Source organism: Prosopis cineraria, unplaced genomic scaffold, assembly GCF_029017545.1.
Source record: "Prosopis cineraria cultivar Desert tree isolate PC_DT_omini unplaced genomic scaffold, ASM2901754v1 PC1, whole genome shotgun sequence".
Lineage (NCBI taxonomy): Eukaryota > Viridiplantae > Streptophyta > Magnoliopsida > Fabales > Fabaceae > Prosopis > Prosopis cineraria.
The window spans coordinates 41,300,110-41,318,996 of NW_026555332.1; the positions used below are offsets into that span (position 1 = coordinate 41,300,110).

The window sequence follows — 18,887 nt, forward strand, 5'->3', positions numbered from 1 at the left end:
CCTTTGAAATTTGACAAGGATCGTAACAAAGAAGCAATTTCATATTGTATTACAAAAATGATCTTTTAAAAAATCGCATGCTATAGACATCAATCAATGACATAAATGAATGGAACATGTTTATTATTTTTAGCTGTTTGGAGACTACAAACTTCACTTCCTCCTTGTTTTTTCTCTCTCCCACCTCCCTTTTTATTCAGTTTTAAATAGCTCATCCAACTTAAAATAATTAGATATTTTACCGCATTGAATATGTCTTGCTATAGCTGAACTTACAATCCTGTCACAAACACCAATTCCTTCTTCCAGGTGCTACATATGGAAACAAATTAGGAGAAAAGTAAGGTTCTAATGACTGTAACTCTGTAATACAAATTAAATCAGAATAATCCTCTATGTCCCTTCGAAATGAGAAGTCTTTATTGAATTTTCTATTGGACAATAAACCGCTAGATTCAGATCCCACATACGTTGTAAAAAACTGAAGACTTAAAACAGTATTATTCATGATTAATAAATAGTGTACGTAACACTGTTAAGTTTTATCAGCTTTTAAATTACATTTATATTGACATTGATTATTCACATATTCATTTACATGGCGTGCATTAATTATCATATACCAAATTACAATTCCAAGAGAAGAAATAATAATGTGGAAAATGGTGCAGGGATTTTTGAGTCGACCACAGTTTCAACAATTGGAGGAGCTGCAAGACTTGGACAGTCCTCACTTTGTTCAGGAAATATTTGCCTTGTTCTTTAAGGACAATGACAGACAGCTCCATGAATTTGACAACAGTTTGTGAGCTCCATATTTACTTTGATCTCAAATTGTTGTACCGTCCTGTTTATTAATCACATCAAATTGTAATTCAAGGATTGTGTGCCTGCAGGTTTCATGAATATAAAGACAAGCATAGCATAGACAGGTTGCTTCACCGACTCAAAGGAAGTAAAAAAAAAAAAAAAAAAAAACAGAAGATTTACAGTGTTGTCGGTATCTTAATTCTTTTCCTCAGCAACACGGTTCAATCAAAGAACATTTACAGTTAGATAAAAATGAGTTACGTAACCTGTTCTATAGGTTTGACAATTCGAAGTGTTAACTTTTGTAGTTTCGAAGCTCTCAAGATGCTGAATGAGGTGGACAAGATGAGGGAAAGTTGGGAAGACGACGACGTGGAAGGGTAAGGATCAATGACGACCCCACTTCACTTAATTTTATTTCCCTGTTGAAACTGAAATGGCTACAGTGTACTGATATGAATAGGCATGAGCCTATGCAGGACAATAACTGCTTATAAGCAGGTGAAGCAAGAGCAGCAGAATCTCAAGGCCAATGTTGAACCTTACTTTCAGGTCTCTCTATATCCTTCTTTGCATATAACCAGTGATACAACTTCAAAAGTTCAATGTAATAACTTCGATAAATTCACGTGCAGTTGCTGCGCCAAATCGAGCCACCTTAGACTACTCAACGGCCAGAGTGAACAAGAATGGGATTCCCCTACATGTTGTGTTTTGTAATAAAAAGAGTTGCCTCCAGCTCATAACTCCGTCTCGAACCACATATGTACATAATAAAATCTTTCCATTTGGCCATATAAATTGAATCAGATTTCTCTGCTACTGCTAGTAACTTCTCTAAGTTTGATGGGTAGAAAGATTGAAGAAGGCACCTTTCATGTGCCTTAGGCGCGCATAGGTTCCTCGCTCTATAACCTTCCCGTCTGCAAGATAAGCAATTGAGTCGAGGTTCTTAATGGTGTTGAGCCTATGAGCCACCACAATGGTAGTCCTCCCAACCATAATCCTATCAAGCGCTTCTTGCACTATCTGTTCTGATTGCACGTCTAAAGCACTTGTTGCTTCATCTAGCAGTAGTATTGTTGGGCTCCTAATTATTGCTCTTGCAATCGCTATTCTCTGCTTCTGTCCTCCTGAAAATTGTACTCCCCTCTCCCCGCATTCCGTTTCATATCCATCCTTCAGTGATCTGCATCGCAAGAAACCTTTGAATTACGTACATACCCATTTTGGATTCTTCCAGTTTTCTGAAAAAGTGGAGAAAGAAGACTTACGAGATAAACTCGTGGGCATTTGCCGCCATGGCAGCCTCCACCACTTCATTCTCTGTTGCGTTTTGCTTCCCAAACAAGATGTTATCACGTACTGTGCCTGAGTATATCACAGGCTCTTGGCTTACTAGTGCTGTGTGTTGTCTGTACCAATGAACGTCTAATTCCCTTATGTCCACACCATCTACTTTGATATACCCTCTTTCAGCTTCGTAAAACCTTTGAATCAGAGCTATCACTGTTGATTTTCCACATCCACTCTTCCCAACTAGTCCGATACTCGTTCCTGCTTTAACCTCCAAGCAAAACTGTCTCAAAATTGGAGCCTCCCTTCTGGTTGGATATGCGAAATCAACATTTTTCATCATTATATTCCCACCCATCTTTTCTAACTTACACCCACTAGCTCCATCCCCAGCCTGCAGTGACATGTCACACCCAAAATGAGTTTGTAACGTCATATGAAGTTAAAAATGGAGGCTTGAGATATACGAGCGCGCGCGCGCGCACACACCTTGGGGATTAGTGATTTGCGGTCGAGGATTTCGAAGACAGAGGCGACTGCTGTGGAGGTTTTGGCGAGGTCAGAAGTCATGCTTCCGGCGTCGGCGATGACTTTGCCGGTGCTGACCAAAACAAAGAATGTCTTGAACACAGCGCCTGCTGATATTTCACTATTTTTGACCAACGTGCCTCCGAACCAGAAATCCAAAGCCCAGGACATGAAAGTTAGACACTGAGCTGAGCCCATTCCTATCCCGGCTAGCCAGGATTTCTTTCTCGCTTCCTTCCTCGGTGCCTCCTGAGCCTTGTCGAATAGCTTCAGCACTAGTCTGGTGCTTTCAAATGAAGTTACGATTCTGTGATTATAAACTGCTTCCACTGCAATTTGAGTGCTCTGGTTTTGAGCCTTGATGAATTTGGTTGAGAGTGCGGAGAGCAACACCTTTCGTGTGTAGAAGCAGATAATTGTGAGTGGTTGAACTGCTATCATAACAAGAGCGAGCTTCCATGCCACCACAAGCCCTATGATCATGGCGATTGTGACCGCAGAAGTGGTTTGTACCAGCAGAGAAACTCGGTCTGCGACGAGTGACTTCACCATGGAAGCCTCATTGCTCAACCTTGAGCATAAGGCTCCACTGGAGTTTTGTTCTTCCTCAAACCATGCTGTTTCGAAGGTTAAGATCTTCTCTAGCATGCGCAATCTGACCCTCTTCGTTAACTTCTCTCCCATATGAGCAAAATTGTAGTGCTGAATGAGATTGACGACGATAGAAGCAAGGGCGAGGATCGAGAAAATGAAACAGTATGTCCTGATCTTTTGACGCATTTCCTCATGGCTTTCAATGTAAAATGCAGAGATCACACCCCCAACGGTGAAGGCATATATAGGTTGAACTGAGCCAGATGCTATAGCCGAGAGGGTTCCAATTAGTCCCTGTTTCCATTCAGATGCATTCAAAGAAAGAAGACGATAAAACGATGGTGGAGGGTAAGACACAGGATTTGAAGGGGCGTCATCAGGCATGGGTGACTTCAGGAAGATGACAGGGCTTGACCTGGCGGTGCTTGGTCTCCCAGCACTGCTTCTTGTGACAGAAGAAATACCCATTTCTGGATTTTGTTCTTGGACATCACAGCTTAGTTGTCTCTGTAGTTTTGCTAGTTTTGCATAGAGGCCATTTGGTCGGTTTATGAGTTCATTATGGGTGCCTGTTTCATTGACACAACCACCATTGACGACTGCTATGAGGTCTGCAGTTCGGATAGTTGACAGCTTGTGGGCAACAACCTGTCCATGTTTAGCAAGTAAAATTAGACAAGGGATGTGCAAATAAAGTTGGATGGTTCACTCACAATCCATAAATAAGAATTACTTTAAAGTAGTTTGAAGTACTTACCAATGTGGTCCTTCCCATGGAAGCCTGATCAAGGGCAGTCTGAACCAGTGATTCAGATTCAGAGTCAAGAGCACTGGTTGCTTCATCAAGTAGAAGAATTACTGGATTCTTTATGATGGCTCTAGCAATGGCTACTCTCTGCTTTTGTCCACCCGATAGAAGTGCCCCCTTCTCTCCAATCTGGTTTACATTTAGTTTTGTCAGTGATTACATTATTGTTGCTTTCAGGATGATATATAGTGACAGTGAATTCATCTATTTTCATTTTACATATCATTAGAGACAGCAAAATAACTGAGACTTGAACTTACCTTTGTCTCATAACCTTCAGGAAGCTGCCTTATGAAGTCATGAGCATTGGCGGCAGTGGTTGCAGCAATTACTTCATCCATGGTGGCATCTGGCTTCCCAAACATGATATTTTCTTTGATAGATGTTCCAAACAGTGCGTGCTCTTGACTGACGAGCCCCATTTTCCCTCTTATCCATTTCAACTGTAAGCTTCTTATGTCTTCACCATCAATTCTCACCACACCTTCATTGGCATCATAAAACCTCTGCAATAATGCAATTGCTGTGGATTTGCCGCTTCCACTCGCACCAACCAAAGCAACAGTTTTCCCTGCTTCAACTCTCAGATTGAAATCTCTCAGCACAACTGTTTCTGGACGAGAAGGGTATGTGAATTTGACATGCTCAAATTCTAGCTTCCCACTCATGCGTTCTAATGCAAGTCCTCTTGTGTCTTCAGCATCAATGGATGGTATCCGATCAATCACGTCAAATATGCGTGAAGCAGCAACAGATGCTTCTGTGAAGTACTTGAGGTCAGGAAGCACCACCCCAAGGGATCTGCATTACAGCTCACCAATTAGCATAATTACAAAGAACAACTTCATGTAAAAGCTAAACATCAGAAAAAGTTTGTAAGGGCTAGCGGTCTCATATTGTCAAACCAGTGAATTGAAACCATGCTGTGTTTCCATCTTTTCCTAACTCAAGTGAAGAGATTGTCGCCGGCGCATGATTTACTAATGAATAAGAGCTGATTTTGAATATAGCATTGTTCATTGTGATTTCTTTCCCGATTATACGAACTACAATATATTACCTTCTAAAAGTTTTATTTTGTCCAAAATATAGAATATTAGATAATTTTTATAATTATTTTTTTAAACTATACTCTTAATTTATTTATTACTCTTTATTTTAAATGATGTATTAAAATTTTAATTATTATTAGTAAAATATTTATATAAGATATTTAATAAGGATAAAATTAGAAAGATACAAATTTTTTTTTAAAAAATGAAAGTTTTAAGTAACATTTTTTATTATAAATTAATTATTAATGTCTTATATTTTGATTCAAACAGTAAATTAATTATTTCACTTTTTTCGCCTATGTGTGCTAATAATAATTGAATATCTTTGACTCGAGTTATCAGTTCATCCCATTTCAACATATTTTTGTCGTTTTAAGTGATTGAAAAAATGTGTCACATTTGTTGCAGCGATCATGTGAATAATGAATTACAGCATTTCTTTATTACAAGTTGAGTTTTTATGCTGATTGCACTTTGTGGCTAAACTATTATAAAAAAGCTTTACCAACTATGATAAATCTTTACAACTAAAAAATTAAAATGTTTTTTTTAATAATCGATTTGAAGAATCTTTGCTTTGCTTTGATTATAACGCACTATATAAATAATTGGAGAATATATCATGGTTGAGACATATTGAAAAGGCAAAAACTTCTCAAGTATATCAATTTCCCTTGGCATTATAACTTAATTGTGGCGGACCCAAAACTTTTATGTGAAAGGGTGCAAAATCTTAAAACTTATAGATAGGGATGCAAATATTAACATTTAAAAAGAAGTAGCTCAAAATTTCAAGTTATAAATACAAAATACTAAAATTTACACACCAAATCTATAATTTCTCCCAAAATGAGAGGATACATTTGTCCCGACCTCTCAACCATGTTGCTCCGCCCACAAATTATAACTCGAGTTCACTTCAGTAAACTTACTCAAGTGCCTAAATGCTTTTGTGAGAAGGTTTGAGAGAGCATTCTTGTGAAAAAAAGGGCAATTTTTTTTTTTTTCAAACAAAGTTAGGTGGCTTGTATTTCATTTTCACTTCTTTACTTTCGCACTGCCAAAAGCATGTTGTGTTGGAGAGTTTTCAAAGGTCGATGTTTGAGCAGTAAAAGATGTGGGGTTAGCGGGATCTTCTTTAATTTGGATGCACATTAGTCAAGATAATGATCAGTTAAATAATAAACAACTTGATTCTGGTCTTACAGTGCACATCAATCATGAAGTTGAACGAATTTAGATCTCCTTTACCCCACTAAATTCGGGGAGGATATCAATAACAAAACTACTAGTAGTTATATAATATAAAGCTATAGCCAGTTACTGCTGGTCTTGTGAGTATTTTTTTTTTTAATAAGATTTAATTTCTTGAATTTTCATGACTCAAAATCAATGGAAACATTTAGTAAAGATATATCTTATGAGTATAATAAATTTTATGTATAAAGAAGTTTAAAGACACTTTGAAAAATTAAATGTTTCATGTATGAAGCAACTAAAAAGAGTACTGATGAAAGAAACTACTTACAGCCCAGCCATAATGAAGGTGATGCTAGCTGCATAGACCCTTCCTCCGCTTTCACCACTGTACATAACCAAACGGCTTCCATGCCAAGAGAGAAAGGCCCAGATTGCAAAAGAGAGACCCATACTTCCTACAGCAAGACCCTTGGCTAGGCCATGCTTGATTCCTAGCTCTGAAGTTTTATCCAGTATAGCTGAGTACTTCTGGATGATTCTCTTCTCCGCAGTGAAGGAATATATTGTTTTAATAGAGCTTAGAGCCTGTTCTACTATGCTGTTTGCTTTGCCATACTCCTTATAAGACTTCTTTGACAAATAGATAAGAAACTTGCCATAAAGCATTCCTGGAATAATCAGCAAGAGCAGTGTTGGGAATGCTGCTAAGGTCACCCTCCAACAGAAGTATGCAGAAAATGCAACTCCTGAGATGAATGATGATGAGTGCATAAAGAATAGGGGTACCTGAGATCCCAAACATGAAATGAGAAATTCAGTAGATGATCAGTTAATGAATGAAGTTGATATAAGAGCCAGAAGGAGAGCTGAGAAAAATATGTATGCATGAATGAATGAATGGATTACCTTTTCACTCAGAACCTCTTGGATGAGAGAAGTGTCCTTTGATATGCTATTGATGATTTCTGAGGTGGTTGCTTCTTGGGAATCAAATAACCCCACTTCTTGTCTCAGCACAGCCTCCAAATACTTGTAGCGAATTCTTAGCACCTGCCTCTCGCCTGTTTTGCTCCAGCAATACCCTTCTGCATTAATCATCAGCAGTTACTCAGACTTGCATACATTATAGTTCCTATGGTTTTGTTTTTCTTGCTCAAGATCAAATCTTTAGAAAATATAGCCAGTCTTTTTCTGAAAATATGAAGCCAGAAGATGAAGAGGGGGGAGGAGGAGGAGGAGGTGGTTTGGAATTACCCATGAAGGCCACCACCATGGCTGCTAATCCCAAGTAGACAAAATATAAACTGCACTGTAAACAACGATCCAAGCCAAAATAAACAAGTTAAGAAAGGAAAACAAGTAATATATATATATATATATATATATCTCACTAATTAAGCATTACAACATGTGCCAACCTTTTCGACCTCAGCCATGAAGTTCCCACTATTTTGGTGTTTATTCCCATAACCCAGGCTGTTCATAATACGGCTAACAAATATGAGCAATACGTTGGTGGACATGCCATCTCCTATTGCACCCAAAGCACCCACTACCATGAGCACCACATCAATCCAATCACTGTATCTGAAAATTATGGCTAGAGAGTTATTCGAAGATCTCTGATCTTTTCCACCCTTCTCTAACACTTGCCTTTCTGATGAACCCATATATGTTGCTTCTTTCAACTTCTCCCAAAACTCATCAACTGCTTGGAAGTGTTGAATCAAGAACGGATGAAGGAGTTGATGTCCTCATCATGCTTATATATGAGCGGACAGGCGCGTGTGACACTATTGTTGAAGTGGAATACATAGTAAAATGAAGCACATTTTAAAAAAGCACTGTCTAATTAATTAAGTAATAGAGCTTTATTTATGTGTGGGTTCTTAAAGTTGTGGGGCTGCCCTATGGCGCTTCATTATTCAATGAGATCTTTGAAGATGCATATCAAACCTGTTTGTCTGGTTTTAATGAACGATATATGAAGACTACTATTATCTTGCATTATATAATACTTTCTATCTCTCCTTTATTTATTTTTTTATTCCTCAGGCTTTTTCTTTCATTGGTCAGTCAGTCACCAAGTTCTATTTTTCCTGCTCCTCCTGAAGGAAGGACTTCAAGAACATATTGAATATTACAGTAGTGGGAATGAAGGGGTCAAAAACTTGTTACTTTGTTAGGTTCAGTTTCCCTTGTCTACCAATTACATTAATCAATCAAGTCTGAAAAGTGAATTAGATCAGTCTGCATTATACACGATCATGAATATCATTTTCGGCGGAAAGAGCTTTAATTTATTAACGTTTCAGAGAAGGAGGGACGAAGATAATCAGAAACAGCATATTCTTCTTTTTTCCTCACAAGTCTTACCAAATAAAGTTGCATGCATGCGCAGACCCAATAATTCCTTTATTTCCTATCTATATTTCTCCTTTTGAACGTACAATGTGAATAAAACGTCACTGAGCTTCTACGTATGATTAGAATTTTGTTTCTATAATTAATTAAAAGTTAGATAGCATGCCAACGTGTTTGATCATACAAATACGTGTCTCAAAGTAAATTTTACGTACAGGAAATGTCCATAATTTATGGGATTTGCTTTTCTAATTAATGTTGTCAAGTACAGCTCTCTGTTTATTGGATAGCCATGTATTCCATGGAAGATAGTATGCTAATATTTTTGCACTATGATGATTACACCATGAAATAACTGATATATATTTTAATTTAGAATGGATACTAGACTAAATTTAACACGTTTAGCATGAGATATACTTAGGTTTTCAGATCAAATTTTGACCCGTCGATTTCCCAATATGTAAAATGAAGATTGTGGACAAGATGTCCAATTTGTTGAATTTTTAATTAGACCCATATCCTATGTGGTAATAATTCTAATATTCTGCACACTCTGAATCTATGATGTTCATGATCCGCGTAAATCACGTGTCAATTGAGTCATCTTTTCTTTCTTTAATTTGATATAGAATTAGTATAAAATCGTGCTTTTGCTTTTAATAAACAATAAATGAATCAAGTTCTTGCATTTATTTTTACTTTATTCTCTGTTTTATTTTGGTGAACGCTTCTTCTACTTTATTCTTGTTTAATTAAGCATGGCATCAACATCAAATTTTGATTTGAACCCACATAACATGAGTGATAGTAAGACTATTATTGAATCCCTTTTGTCAAGCGAATCTATTCATGTTAATTCGAAGAATTATTTTTTGGAAGTCACAATGTTTAGGTTTTAAATTAATTAATTATAACTTCACACTCTACATCCTAAATTAAAGGTTATGGTGAAATTATTTTTATCAAAAGATAGCCAGCCCCCATTACCATCGGTCGCGCCAAAATAAATGAAGGACTGTAGTCTTTAAATGTAAATTTAACTATTTCATGATACTAAATCATTCTTATTTATAATTTTTGTAGTGAGGGCCAAGCTGCTAGTTGGGAATGTAAAATGAAATTTCAAGTTTAAAAGAATCATCCCTAATGAGTCTAAAAATAAAAAGGATGGTTTTTCAAGCCTTATTTTTGTTTTTATTATTTTTTTTAATTTTCAGTTAAAATGAAACAAAGTAAAACTAAGAAATACATTTAAAAGCCTAAAATCCTAGGCTAATGACAATCATCAAGATGTTGCTCACTTCATTGGTGTTGATTTTTGATGATGTTGCTATTTGGTATTATATTTGATCTGGATGTTTAAATTTTGTATATATGTTATGGTATAGATTTACTTAAATTTATTTTTCTAGGTTTAATTAATCTTATGCGTAATAATTTCTTTGGGATTATAATTTTTTTGTAATTTTTTAAATTTAAAAAATATTAGGACTTAGACTCATAGGACCAGCCCTTAGACTCTAAAAAAGAATAGGATTGAGCTTTAAAAAATAGAATGCTAAAGCATGATTAAGCTTAACAAAGCCGGCCATTTAAGTCCTGGTCCTTTAAGAGTTTTCCTCTCCTAATTTCTAGCTTTAAATGAAATCCCACGTAACATACATGTGCCCATGATTAAAAAAAAATAATTTTTCAGTAGATATAAAATTATAGACTGATTAATATTTCAGTATATATATTTTAATAAAGTAACAATCGGACTCGATAATTTCGGCTAGAACATAGCTCTGTTTGTAATATTATATTAGGTCTCTCCTGGACCTGGACGTTATTATTATCACAGATTTTGCTCAAATATAATTAAGGATAAAAGTTGGCGTAACATTTTACTTAGCGGTGCATTTTGGTTGCCTTCATCATTAAAGGTTGGAGTGCACAATTTGTTTATTGTTTTATTTCACGGAGCCCCACTTACTTTCTTTCTTTCTTATTTTTTTATTTCCAATTCACGTAAAACATGTGCCCCCAATCATGAAATAATCATCCGCTTAATTAGTTAAACTGCACCCTGTGTTCACACTGGGGATTTGGTAAATTATCTAAAGGGAAAACCAAATCATACCAAATTTTAATTGGCTTTATTCTAATGCCGACGTTTAAGATAATCTAATACAGGTGCCAAATGGTGTGTCAAGATTCTAAATAGTTAAATGGGTCAGCTAGAAAATCAACAGTAATTTTATTTTATTTTTTTGGCCAGAAAACAGTAATCGTATGCTCAGACAGCTAGCTAATGATATTCAACAGCTATTGAAAATTAAATATATCAATGATAAGTAAAGTATCACTCCAAAAAGGTGATGCTGGTCGATCACAGCTACCTAAAAGTGAGGTAAAATGTAAACAAAGGTTAAAAATTTAATCCCTCTTTCAAACACTATTAGAAAATGTGTCTGATCATTAACATATTGCTGCAGAGATATGAGACGACCTATAATATAAATTAAGTTGGGAAGTGGGATTTTGACAAGAAATTGACCGTAGCCACATCCATTATTTACTTTTGGTTTCATTTTTTCAAACTACCAAACTGTTTGCCACATCATGATACTTCAAAAGCAGGTCTATAAAGTATGATTAAGATAATTGCATTGAATGGTTCTTTCACTTGAGCCATATGATTTTACAGGAAGGCAAAGCAAGCATAGGTTATTAAAAACTTCTTCACTCTGATCAGATTTTTAGCCCTTTCTCTAGTTAGTTGTCAGGTAATGTAAAGATTCACCATTACAAAGTTTTATCGGTCAGGGATTGAATTGGGAACAGAATAGGAACAGAGATGCGAACGCAACAGCTTTTTTTTTTTTTTTTGGACCTACAAAACATGAATAAGAATACCTGAATGACAAATTATAGTTCAAATTATTTCACTTGTTGCATAAAAACTCAGTATGATTATTACAATAGCCACCTAGCAACTGGTAAAGATACAAATAGGTATGGAATACACGAAACAATATTCAAGTGAAAGAAAGAATACACGAGCCATTGTATATAAATTATTGAAAGCTACACTGTTTAAAGAGTCATAAACAAGAACTTCTAAATTCAGACAAGATCTAGTTTTGCATAATCTAATATAGACCGCCATCATCATGCTAAAACTAACAGCTCTTGAAAAGGAATGGCTAATTGCAGTCATTTGATGGTTGTTGAGAAGTGAGACCGGCAAGGAAATTAAAAACCTGTCTCAAATTTCCCCTGGAAGGTCTTGCATTTGTTACAAACTTGCAGATATACACAAGTCGCCGCCTCATCTCTCCAATTTGGTGATACGGGTCTCACTGAAAGACTTTCCACCATCATACTTACCTAGCCATGGAAAATGAGTCAAAGTTTAGAAACAAGGGATGATTAGTAATTATAAGAACTCTAATATTAATGCCAATGAAGCATCTACCTTAAATTCATTCAGTGAATTTTCATAATCTTATAGTATATGTGTAATTTAATTTCATTTAATATGTGGTTAAAAAAAACTACTTATTTATCAAAAGATTAAATTACATTTTTGGGCTCAAGTTTTACTCAAATTTTAATCTGGTCCAAAAGCTTTAGAGTAAATTACAGCAGAATATCATGCCAACTGATGAAAGTTGTCTCTATCTGATTTCTTTCCACACAACTGAACAGACCAGGTATAAGATTTTTCAAGCCTATAATTTACAGGATTTATTTCCAAAGTAACAATAGTCACAGCAGAGGAAGCATTATTCAAAACTAAGTTGCACGGATACTGATACGCGTATCGTATATGTATCCAATAATTCTCAAATCAGCATGAAGTAAACATGGGAATTTTCAAGGGCAGAGCCCAGTGGCCAAGTTAAGCACCTAAAGACAGTTTAATCATGTGCTTTTCAAACTGAAGCATGTTGTATTTTTATGTTGGGCACAAACTTGAAAATTTAGCTTTAGGGACATTATAAGGCGTGAGTCACCATGTGATTCAGTGATACTTTTTCCTGGTTTATCCATCGTTGACTAGAAAAATCACTGGCTTTTCATATATGGTGACCCTTGCTAAACATCGAACAGTAAATCTTTCAGACGGAGTAAAAACATCAGCATCTTCTCTCGTTTTATTCTTCTTTCACTCTCTCATCATGCAATCAATTTACATATTTGAATTTCTTAAAACCATAAGATCCACGAAAGTGTTGATTTTATACATGAGAACTGGGCTTAAAATTAATCTTCCGTATCTAATGCAAAGCATAGACATGTACCTTCCTCATTGAATAATGATGTAAAAATGCTAAACAAACGCATACACTAATATCTTCCCCTGAAAAGCAACAAAAAAGATGTAAGTAGGAAATAATGGTAATGTTGAATAGCTAGAGATTAAAATAATTTGCTTATCCATAGACCTGTGCATGAGAGAGGAAGGTCATTCATTCAAAAGATAACCTAAGAATAGATACAAAGTTGAAGTGTACCAAAAGCTAATCTCAAATTCTGAATGCTCACTCAATTTCATTACAAACACATCCAACATTTTATATGCAGTATTATCAAGGAAGGACTTAGTTGTTCTCAAATCCTAAACAAACTAAAAATCAATGTTGAATCTGGTTATGCACAGATCCTTGTTCAGGTAACTGATTGTCAATTAAACTGTTAGGAATGGACTGATTAAGAATGACTCAAAATTAAAATAATTTGCTTATCCATAGACCTTGTGCATGAGAGAGGAAGGTCATTCATTCAAAAGATAACCTAAGAATAGATACAAAGTTGAAGTGTACCAAAAGCTAATCTCAAATTCTGAATGCTCACTCAATTTCATTACAAACACATCCAACATTTTATATGCAGTATTATCAAGGAAGACTTAGTTGTTCTCAAATCCTAAACAAACTAACATCAATGTTGAATCTGGTTATGCACAGATCCTTGTTCAGGTAACTGAATTGTCAAATTAAACTGTTAGGAATGGACTGATTAAGAATGACTCAAAAACGTATTCATTAATATATCTAACATAGCTAAACAATCGTGAGTGAGAGAGTGAGAAGAGAGAGAGAGAGAGAGAGTGGTGTGTGTGTGTGTGCGTGCGTGTGTGCGAGAGGGAGGGAGGTAGGGAAGGAGCCTTTACCGTTAGCACAGCAAACCAGAAGTCTCTTCCCTTCACTTAGATTCAACTTTGCAAAGCTCATCGCAGAAGGAAGATTGTTTATCAAGGAAAACCGATCATATTTTGAACTCTGGACATCAGAAAACTAAGATAAGAGAAGTTCATCCTATGAAATAACGGAAGCAAATTTTCCTTCCACATTATACTCACAACTATGGGAAGATGCAGATGTGCTTCTTCAACTCGAAGAGGGACAGAAATGGACTCATGATCACAATTCAATATGCAATCAACATCAGGCACTTCTGCAGCTGTACCAAAAATAAACAAAAATGAACCAATCAAAAAGAGAAGCACTATTCACTTGAACTAAAATCTGTACAATTAAAATAGTTTCATGGATGTTGCAAATCCTTCAAAAACATGCACTAGATAATCACAAAAAGGACATCAGTTCACTGTGCATACCACGTTGAGAAGTTCCAACAGACAGATTGGTTGAACCTAGCCAAGATATTGTAGAATCTTCATCAGAAGACCTTGACATATCAAAATTTATGTTTGAAATATCAGAAGATACAGACAATTCATCATGTGATAGAGTGGATGGTTTGAGAGACTTGACTGTGATCTGAGGGGCATTCTCTCCTCTGTAAGAACGATATACTCTGCTCTTCTCAACTATATCTGAAACTTTCTGATTACACACATCAGGACCAGAGTTTATAATATCATAGACATCATTCCAAAAAAGATTAGGAGATAAACCCTTGCCCAACTTTCTTCATCATCTCAGCACCCGGTATATAACTCCAGCTAAACTCAGAGGTAGTCCTATGCTGACTTATGCCAGTTGAGGAAGACGCAGACACTAGTATGATGGGTGTAAAATCCCAAGAATCATGGTGGGGAACTTCATTTATCCATATGAGAGTTCTCTGTGAAATCCACAGAGGGCGTAAGGGCTTCTTCAAGCATGCTGAAAGGGAAGCAATATCAGCTCGACTTTCTTTCAACCTTTCAGTCCATTCTTCAAGGCGCTCCTCAATGGAAGATTTCTCAGTTTCGGAAACCCACAGAGGAAGATGCAAGGAACAATCCCAGTCAAGGGACAACTCTCCCATAATCTCATGATGCTGATCATAAGCGCTTGAATCCTGTTTATGAAGGCAGTAAAACACAAGAAATTGTAAGGACAACATAGAGATAACCATACAGGTGAATATCCATGATAAGATTCCAAAACTATTATTTACTAAACCAAATTATTGTGCAACGAAATTCATTTTCATTTCCAAGAAGATTGCTCCATGCAATAGAATGCATCCAATGTATTCAATATATTCCTTCTCTTTCATCGTAAATCTTTTTGTTTGTTTACTTAAATAGCTCATAGGGTTGCGCCCTCCTACATGAATATATACCCATGTAACTTGTTCGATAAAAATCACTCGAGAATTTTTACAGACCTCTCTGTGTCACCATAATTCAATAGAAACAAGTGTAGTGAGAGGTATTAAGAATGCGTTTGGTACATGGAACAGTTATCTGAAGAAAGGGAAAAAGGTGAGGAATAGTATTTTTATTGTGTTTGTAGAAGGCAAAATAGCTTAGTTAGAAAGAAAGCTTTCCATGTTCTGGGAGAGAGTTTCTGCATTCCCACTATCTTTCTCATTCCCATTTTGTAACAACAAGTCGTAAGTGTAAGGTAAATAGCATATGATCAGTATTTTTGAAATATAACGTACTAATAGAATCATTAATTTAATTGTTCCGAGTTACAACTACTTACCCCATTGGTTGAAGTATCTTCATCATGAAATTTCTTCCTGAAGTCCCTGATCGCTCGATTCAAAACACATGCCCACATAGGTATTGTTTTTGACATGCTATCCGGAAACCTCTTTCCCCTCCGGGTGGAATCAACAATGAAACAACCTCCCTTCTGTCCTACCCGAATCATTAGGCCGCAAAAGAAAAGGTGTATTAAATGCTACATTTCCATCAAGCTCGGCGTATAGAAATTACTTGTGCAAAAAGAAAGAAAGAACTATAAAATTGGCAACAACTTGCATACAAACTTCAAGTAAAGAGGAAGGGAGAAACCTTTTCTAATTTTCTCGACAGATTGAAGCTCAGTGCAAAGTCTTACATCTATTTCGAATACCAAAATTTCTTTTTTCTTTTCATTGGCAGTGTTTTGCATCTAATTAAAATGTACTGGGAAAGAGATAAAAAGGGGCGTTGTACCTGCGAGGTGAGCAACATGGAGATTGAGACGAGAGGTGTTGAAGGACCAATTATTGGTGTGGCCATCAGTGGACTTGAAGTAACAGGTGGAGTGGAATCTAGGGAAGTACCAGAGACCGCAACGAAGGTTGGCGAGAAGAGGGAGATCAGGCCATAGCTGATTGATCTCACCTACGAAAATGGAGTCCTCGTATATCGATCTCAATGCATTGTAGAGAGTATTATCTCTTCGCTTTATGGTTCTCACTGCCCTATAAATGCTTAGCTTCGTCCCTTCCTCCATCATGCCCGACTTCTTGTGTCTCCGATGGCCAGTCGCCGAATTGGCGAAAACAGTTTGTACTTTCTACAAGTTCTGCACGTAGGGTTGTGTGTGTGCACGCGCGCGCGCGCACTGAACAAAGGAAATCCAAATGACTATAAAATCAAATATCAATAATCATAATATTATAAATCTAGATAACAATTAAAAAAAATTGTATCCAATAAAAAAATCACAACTCGTCAACGATAATTTTAATGTAATCAAATTACAATTAATTAAGGTAGTATATATCAGAACATATTAATAACAAAGTTAGAAACATTTCACTATTTTTTTTTGTTATTTTTTAAATGTTGATATAAAATTGTGCTTTTAATTTTTTTTAGCATTAAAAATTATAATATAAGTGTAATAAAATTAAAAATTTGTGCAAGCTGTGTTTGGTTGAGATAAAAGATTCAAACACAATGGAGATGGGAATGAAAATAGATATGAAAAATATGGTTCATATGCACAAAAATAAAAAAGAAAATTTTTTTACCAAAAAAAATATTTAACTGAATAATTTTTATAAAATAAAATTAAAAATAATTTAAACAAAAATAAATAAATTCCCATCACCCTTAAATTAGAAAGTTATTTGAATAGGGAGCTTTTAATTTCAGAAAGCTCAATGACATTACATCTCTCACTTTAATTTTCTCTCCTGTCCATTCTTTTTTAACATACCAGATCATAAAAAACACTAATTTTTCTCATTTTTCGTTTCCTTTTTGAGGTACCAAACACGGGCTTGAATTTCTCACACTAATTTTTATTGAGAAACTTATCTCTCTCTTTTTCTTTTTTTTTTGGGAGAAATTTATCGTTGTTTTCTTTTTCTTTCTTTTCTTTTCTTTTCTTCCCCTCAAAACAGAAGAAAGCAACTTATTGCTTATTTCTAGCTGTAAATATACTAAATACAATGTCTAAAAATTCAATTTTTCTAGCTGTAAATATTTAAGTACAATGTTTAAAAATTCAATCCGTTTTCAACTTTTGACCCTGTGACACCACACACATATTATAACATATTTTTTACTTATATAAAATGAAAATAAAAGAAAGGAAGAATTACATATAAGTCTCATTTAACACAATTAATTACATCCATTGACACTAAGCTTATGAGATTGTCAATAGATTTAGGAATAATTAATTGTATTGAGTAGGACCTCAAGTAATTCTCTCTAGAAGGAAAAATTTATTATAAACATTTAATGACATAATTTATAAATAAGAAAAAATCATGCATATTTACCTTATAAATAGAAGGGGAGGGGGTAATCTCTCTTATTCAGCGTATTGATCCAAGGATAATTCCTATGTTGTTTAACAATGAGGTAATAGCTTCCGTGAAGTCACTACACAAGATGGCCTTTTTCCTCCCTTGACTCCAGCAAAGTTTAAAACCTTCAATTTCCTATCAGTTTGATTGATGTTTAGGCAAGTTTTTAGGTCTTTTGCTGAAGCCCTTAGTCCAAGAATTGTTTTATCACAAATGAGCCCCCCCAAGTAGCTTCTTCATTAAGCCATTTGTGTCTACAAAAATTCAACACCCATGAAGCAGTGAAACAGTCTCTTTGACAATTTCCTAAAGAATCCTGCATGTAAAATTCTTTTGATTGGTCTGACCTTGTCATGCAAATAGAATATTTTGAAGTGCTTGGCGCGGGGCAAAAGAAAAGTCTACAAGCCCCTTCCACTTTTAAATCCAACCCATTAGCTATCAAACTTTTATTTATCTTAAAGAGCTCAATCTTTCTTGAAACAACAAGTTTTTTAAGATAATATTTACTTTGACTCTTTTAAAGCTTTCGAGCGCATTCGCAGTGATTTCAATGACAATCACCCTTTCTTTAAAGCCATAATGAAAATTAGAAACTTTATTATGAAAACTTGATGATCAATTCTAAACAAAATTTATAAAAGCCAAAAGTTGTGTGAATTAGCTCATGCATCAAGCTCTTAGGAGTAGCCTAAATATTAAAATTTTAAATGAGCTAATTTAAAATATAGAAATTATTTAATTTTGACTTGACATAATTGTTGTCAATCACATGACTTTTGTTATGGCCTTCCTCATTCCAAAACAAAATCCAACCCATCAACAAGTTTATACTTAAATTTTAACACGACTTTGGGGTTTTTTTTTCCTCCTTATTTTCTTATTTAAAAAGATACATTTGCCTATTCTATTTGTGAAAGGGATTGAAAGATTGAAAATTAAGAAGTGAGAAGAGCATATTGTACGCACTGATACATAAATAAAATTTAATTCCACATTTAAATTGCAAGTACAAAAATGGTTAAAATCTTAAATTCATTTTTGATATAAAATTTTCGTTCAACTTTTAAAATATTATAATGTTACTTTTATTATTAATAAAAGTCATCTTTGACCCTAATTTATAAAAAAATAAAAAAAATAACCCCAAAAAATTAATTCAAAAAATTGACATTATAAAAAAATGACCAACCAAAATTTCTCGATCCTTTTCAAAAAAAAATTAATCAACCAACAATCAAAATTAA

General features: G+C 35.0%; 2 protein-coding genes and 1 long non-coding RNA gene across 5 annotated transcripts; 1 reads left to right on the forward strand and 2 right to left on the reverse strand.

Annotated features, from left to right (window-relative positions):
- Positions 1-444: 444 nt before the first annotated feature.
- On the reverse strand, positions 445-8,004 carry LOC129315200 (putative ABC transporter B family member 8). Of its 2 annotated transcripts, XR_008594416.1 has the most exons (10): positions 7,710-8,004; positions 7,546-7,600; positions 7,198-7,376; positions 6,620-7,077; positions 4,297-4,837; positions 3,986-4,165; positions 2,596-3,876; positions 2,085-2,500; positions 1,077-1,999; positions 446-847 (listed from the first exon to the last, which is right to left on the reverse strand). XR_008594416.1 is itself a non-coding variant. In XM_054958773.1 (9 exons), exons 1-9 carry the CDS (start codon positions 7,959-7,961, stop codon positions 1,648-1,650), a joined length of 3,714 nt encoding a protein of 1,237 aa, XP_054814748.1. In that variant the 5' UTR covers positions 7,962-8,004; the 3' UTR covers positions 445-1,647. The 2 variants fall into 2 exon arrangements, 1 of the variants encoding a protein (XP_054814748.1); XM_054958773.1 differs by having other exon boundaries at positions 445-1,999.
- Positions 4,054-5,043, forward strand: LOC129315223 (uncharacterized). 2 transcript variants are annotated; one of them, XR_008594420.1, is made up of 3 exons: positions 4,054-4,168; positions 4,317-4,662; positions 4,737-5,043. It is a non-coding gene; the product is annotated as an uncharacterized LOC129315223 (long non-coding RNA). The 2 variants fall into 2 exon arrangements; XR_008594419.1 differs by having other exon boundaries at positions 4,317-5,043.
- Positions 8,005-11,683: 3,679 nt separating the features above from the next.
- LOC129315214 (uncharacterized protein C3F10.06c) lies at positions 11,684-16,435 on the reverse strand. The gene is given in 11 exon segments (XM_054958784.1): positions 11,684-11,978; positions 11,981-12,030; positions 12,948-12,968; positions 12,971-13,006; positions 13,820-13,928; positions 14,009-14,109; positions 14,267-14,569; positions 14,572-14,592; positions 14,595-14,955; positions 15,591-15,748; positions 16,049-16,435. Coding segments are annotated over 11 exon segments (1,578 nt in total). The 5' UTR covers positions 16,335-16,435; the 3' UTR covers positions 11,684-11,846.
- Positions 16,436-18,887: the final 2,452 nt, after the last annotated feature.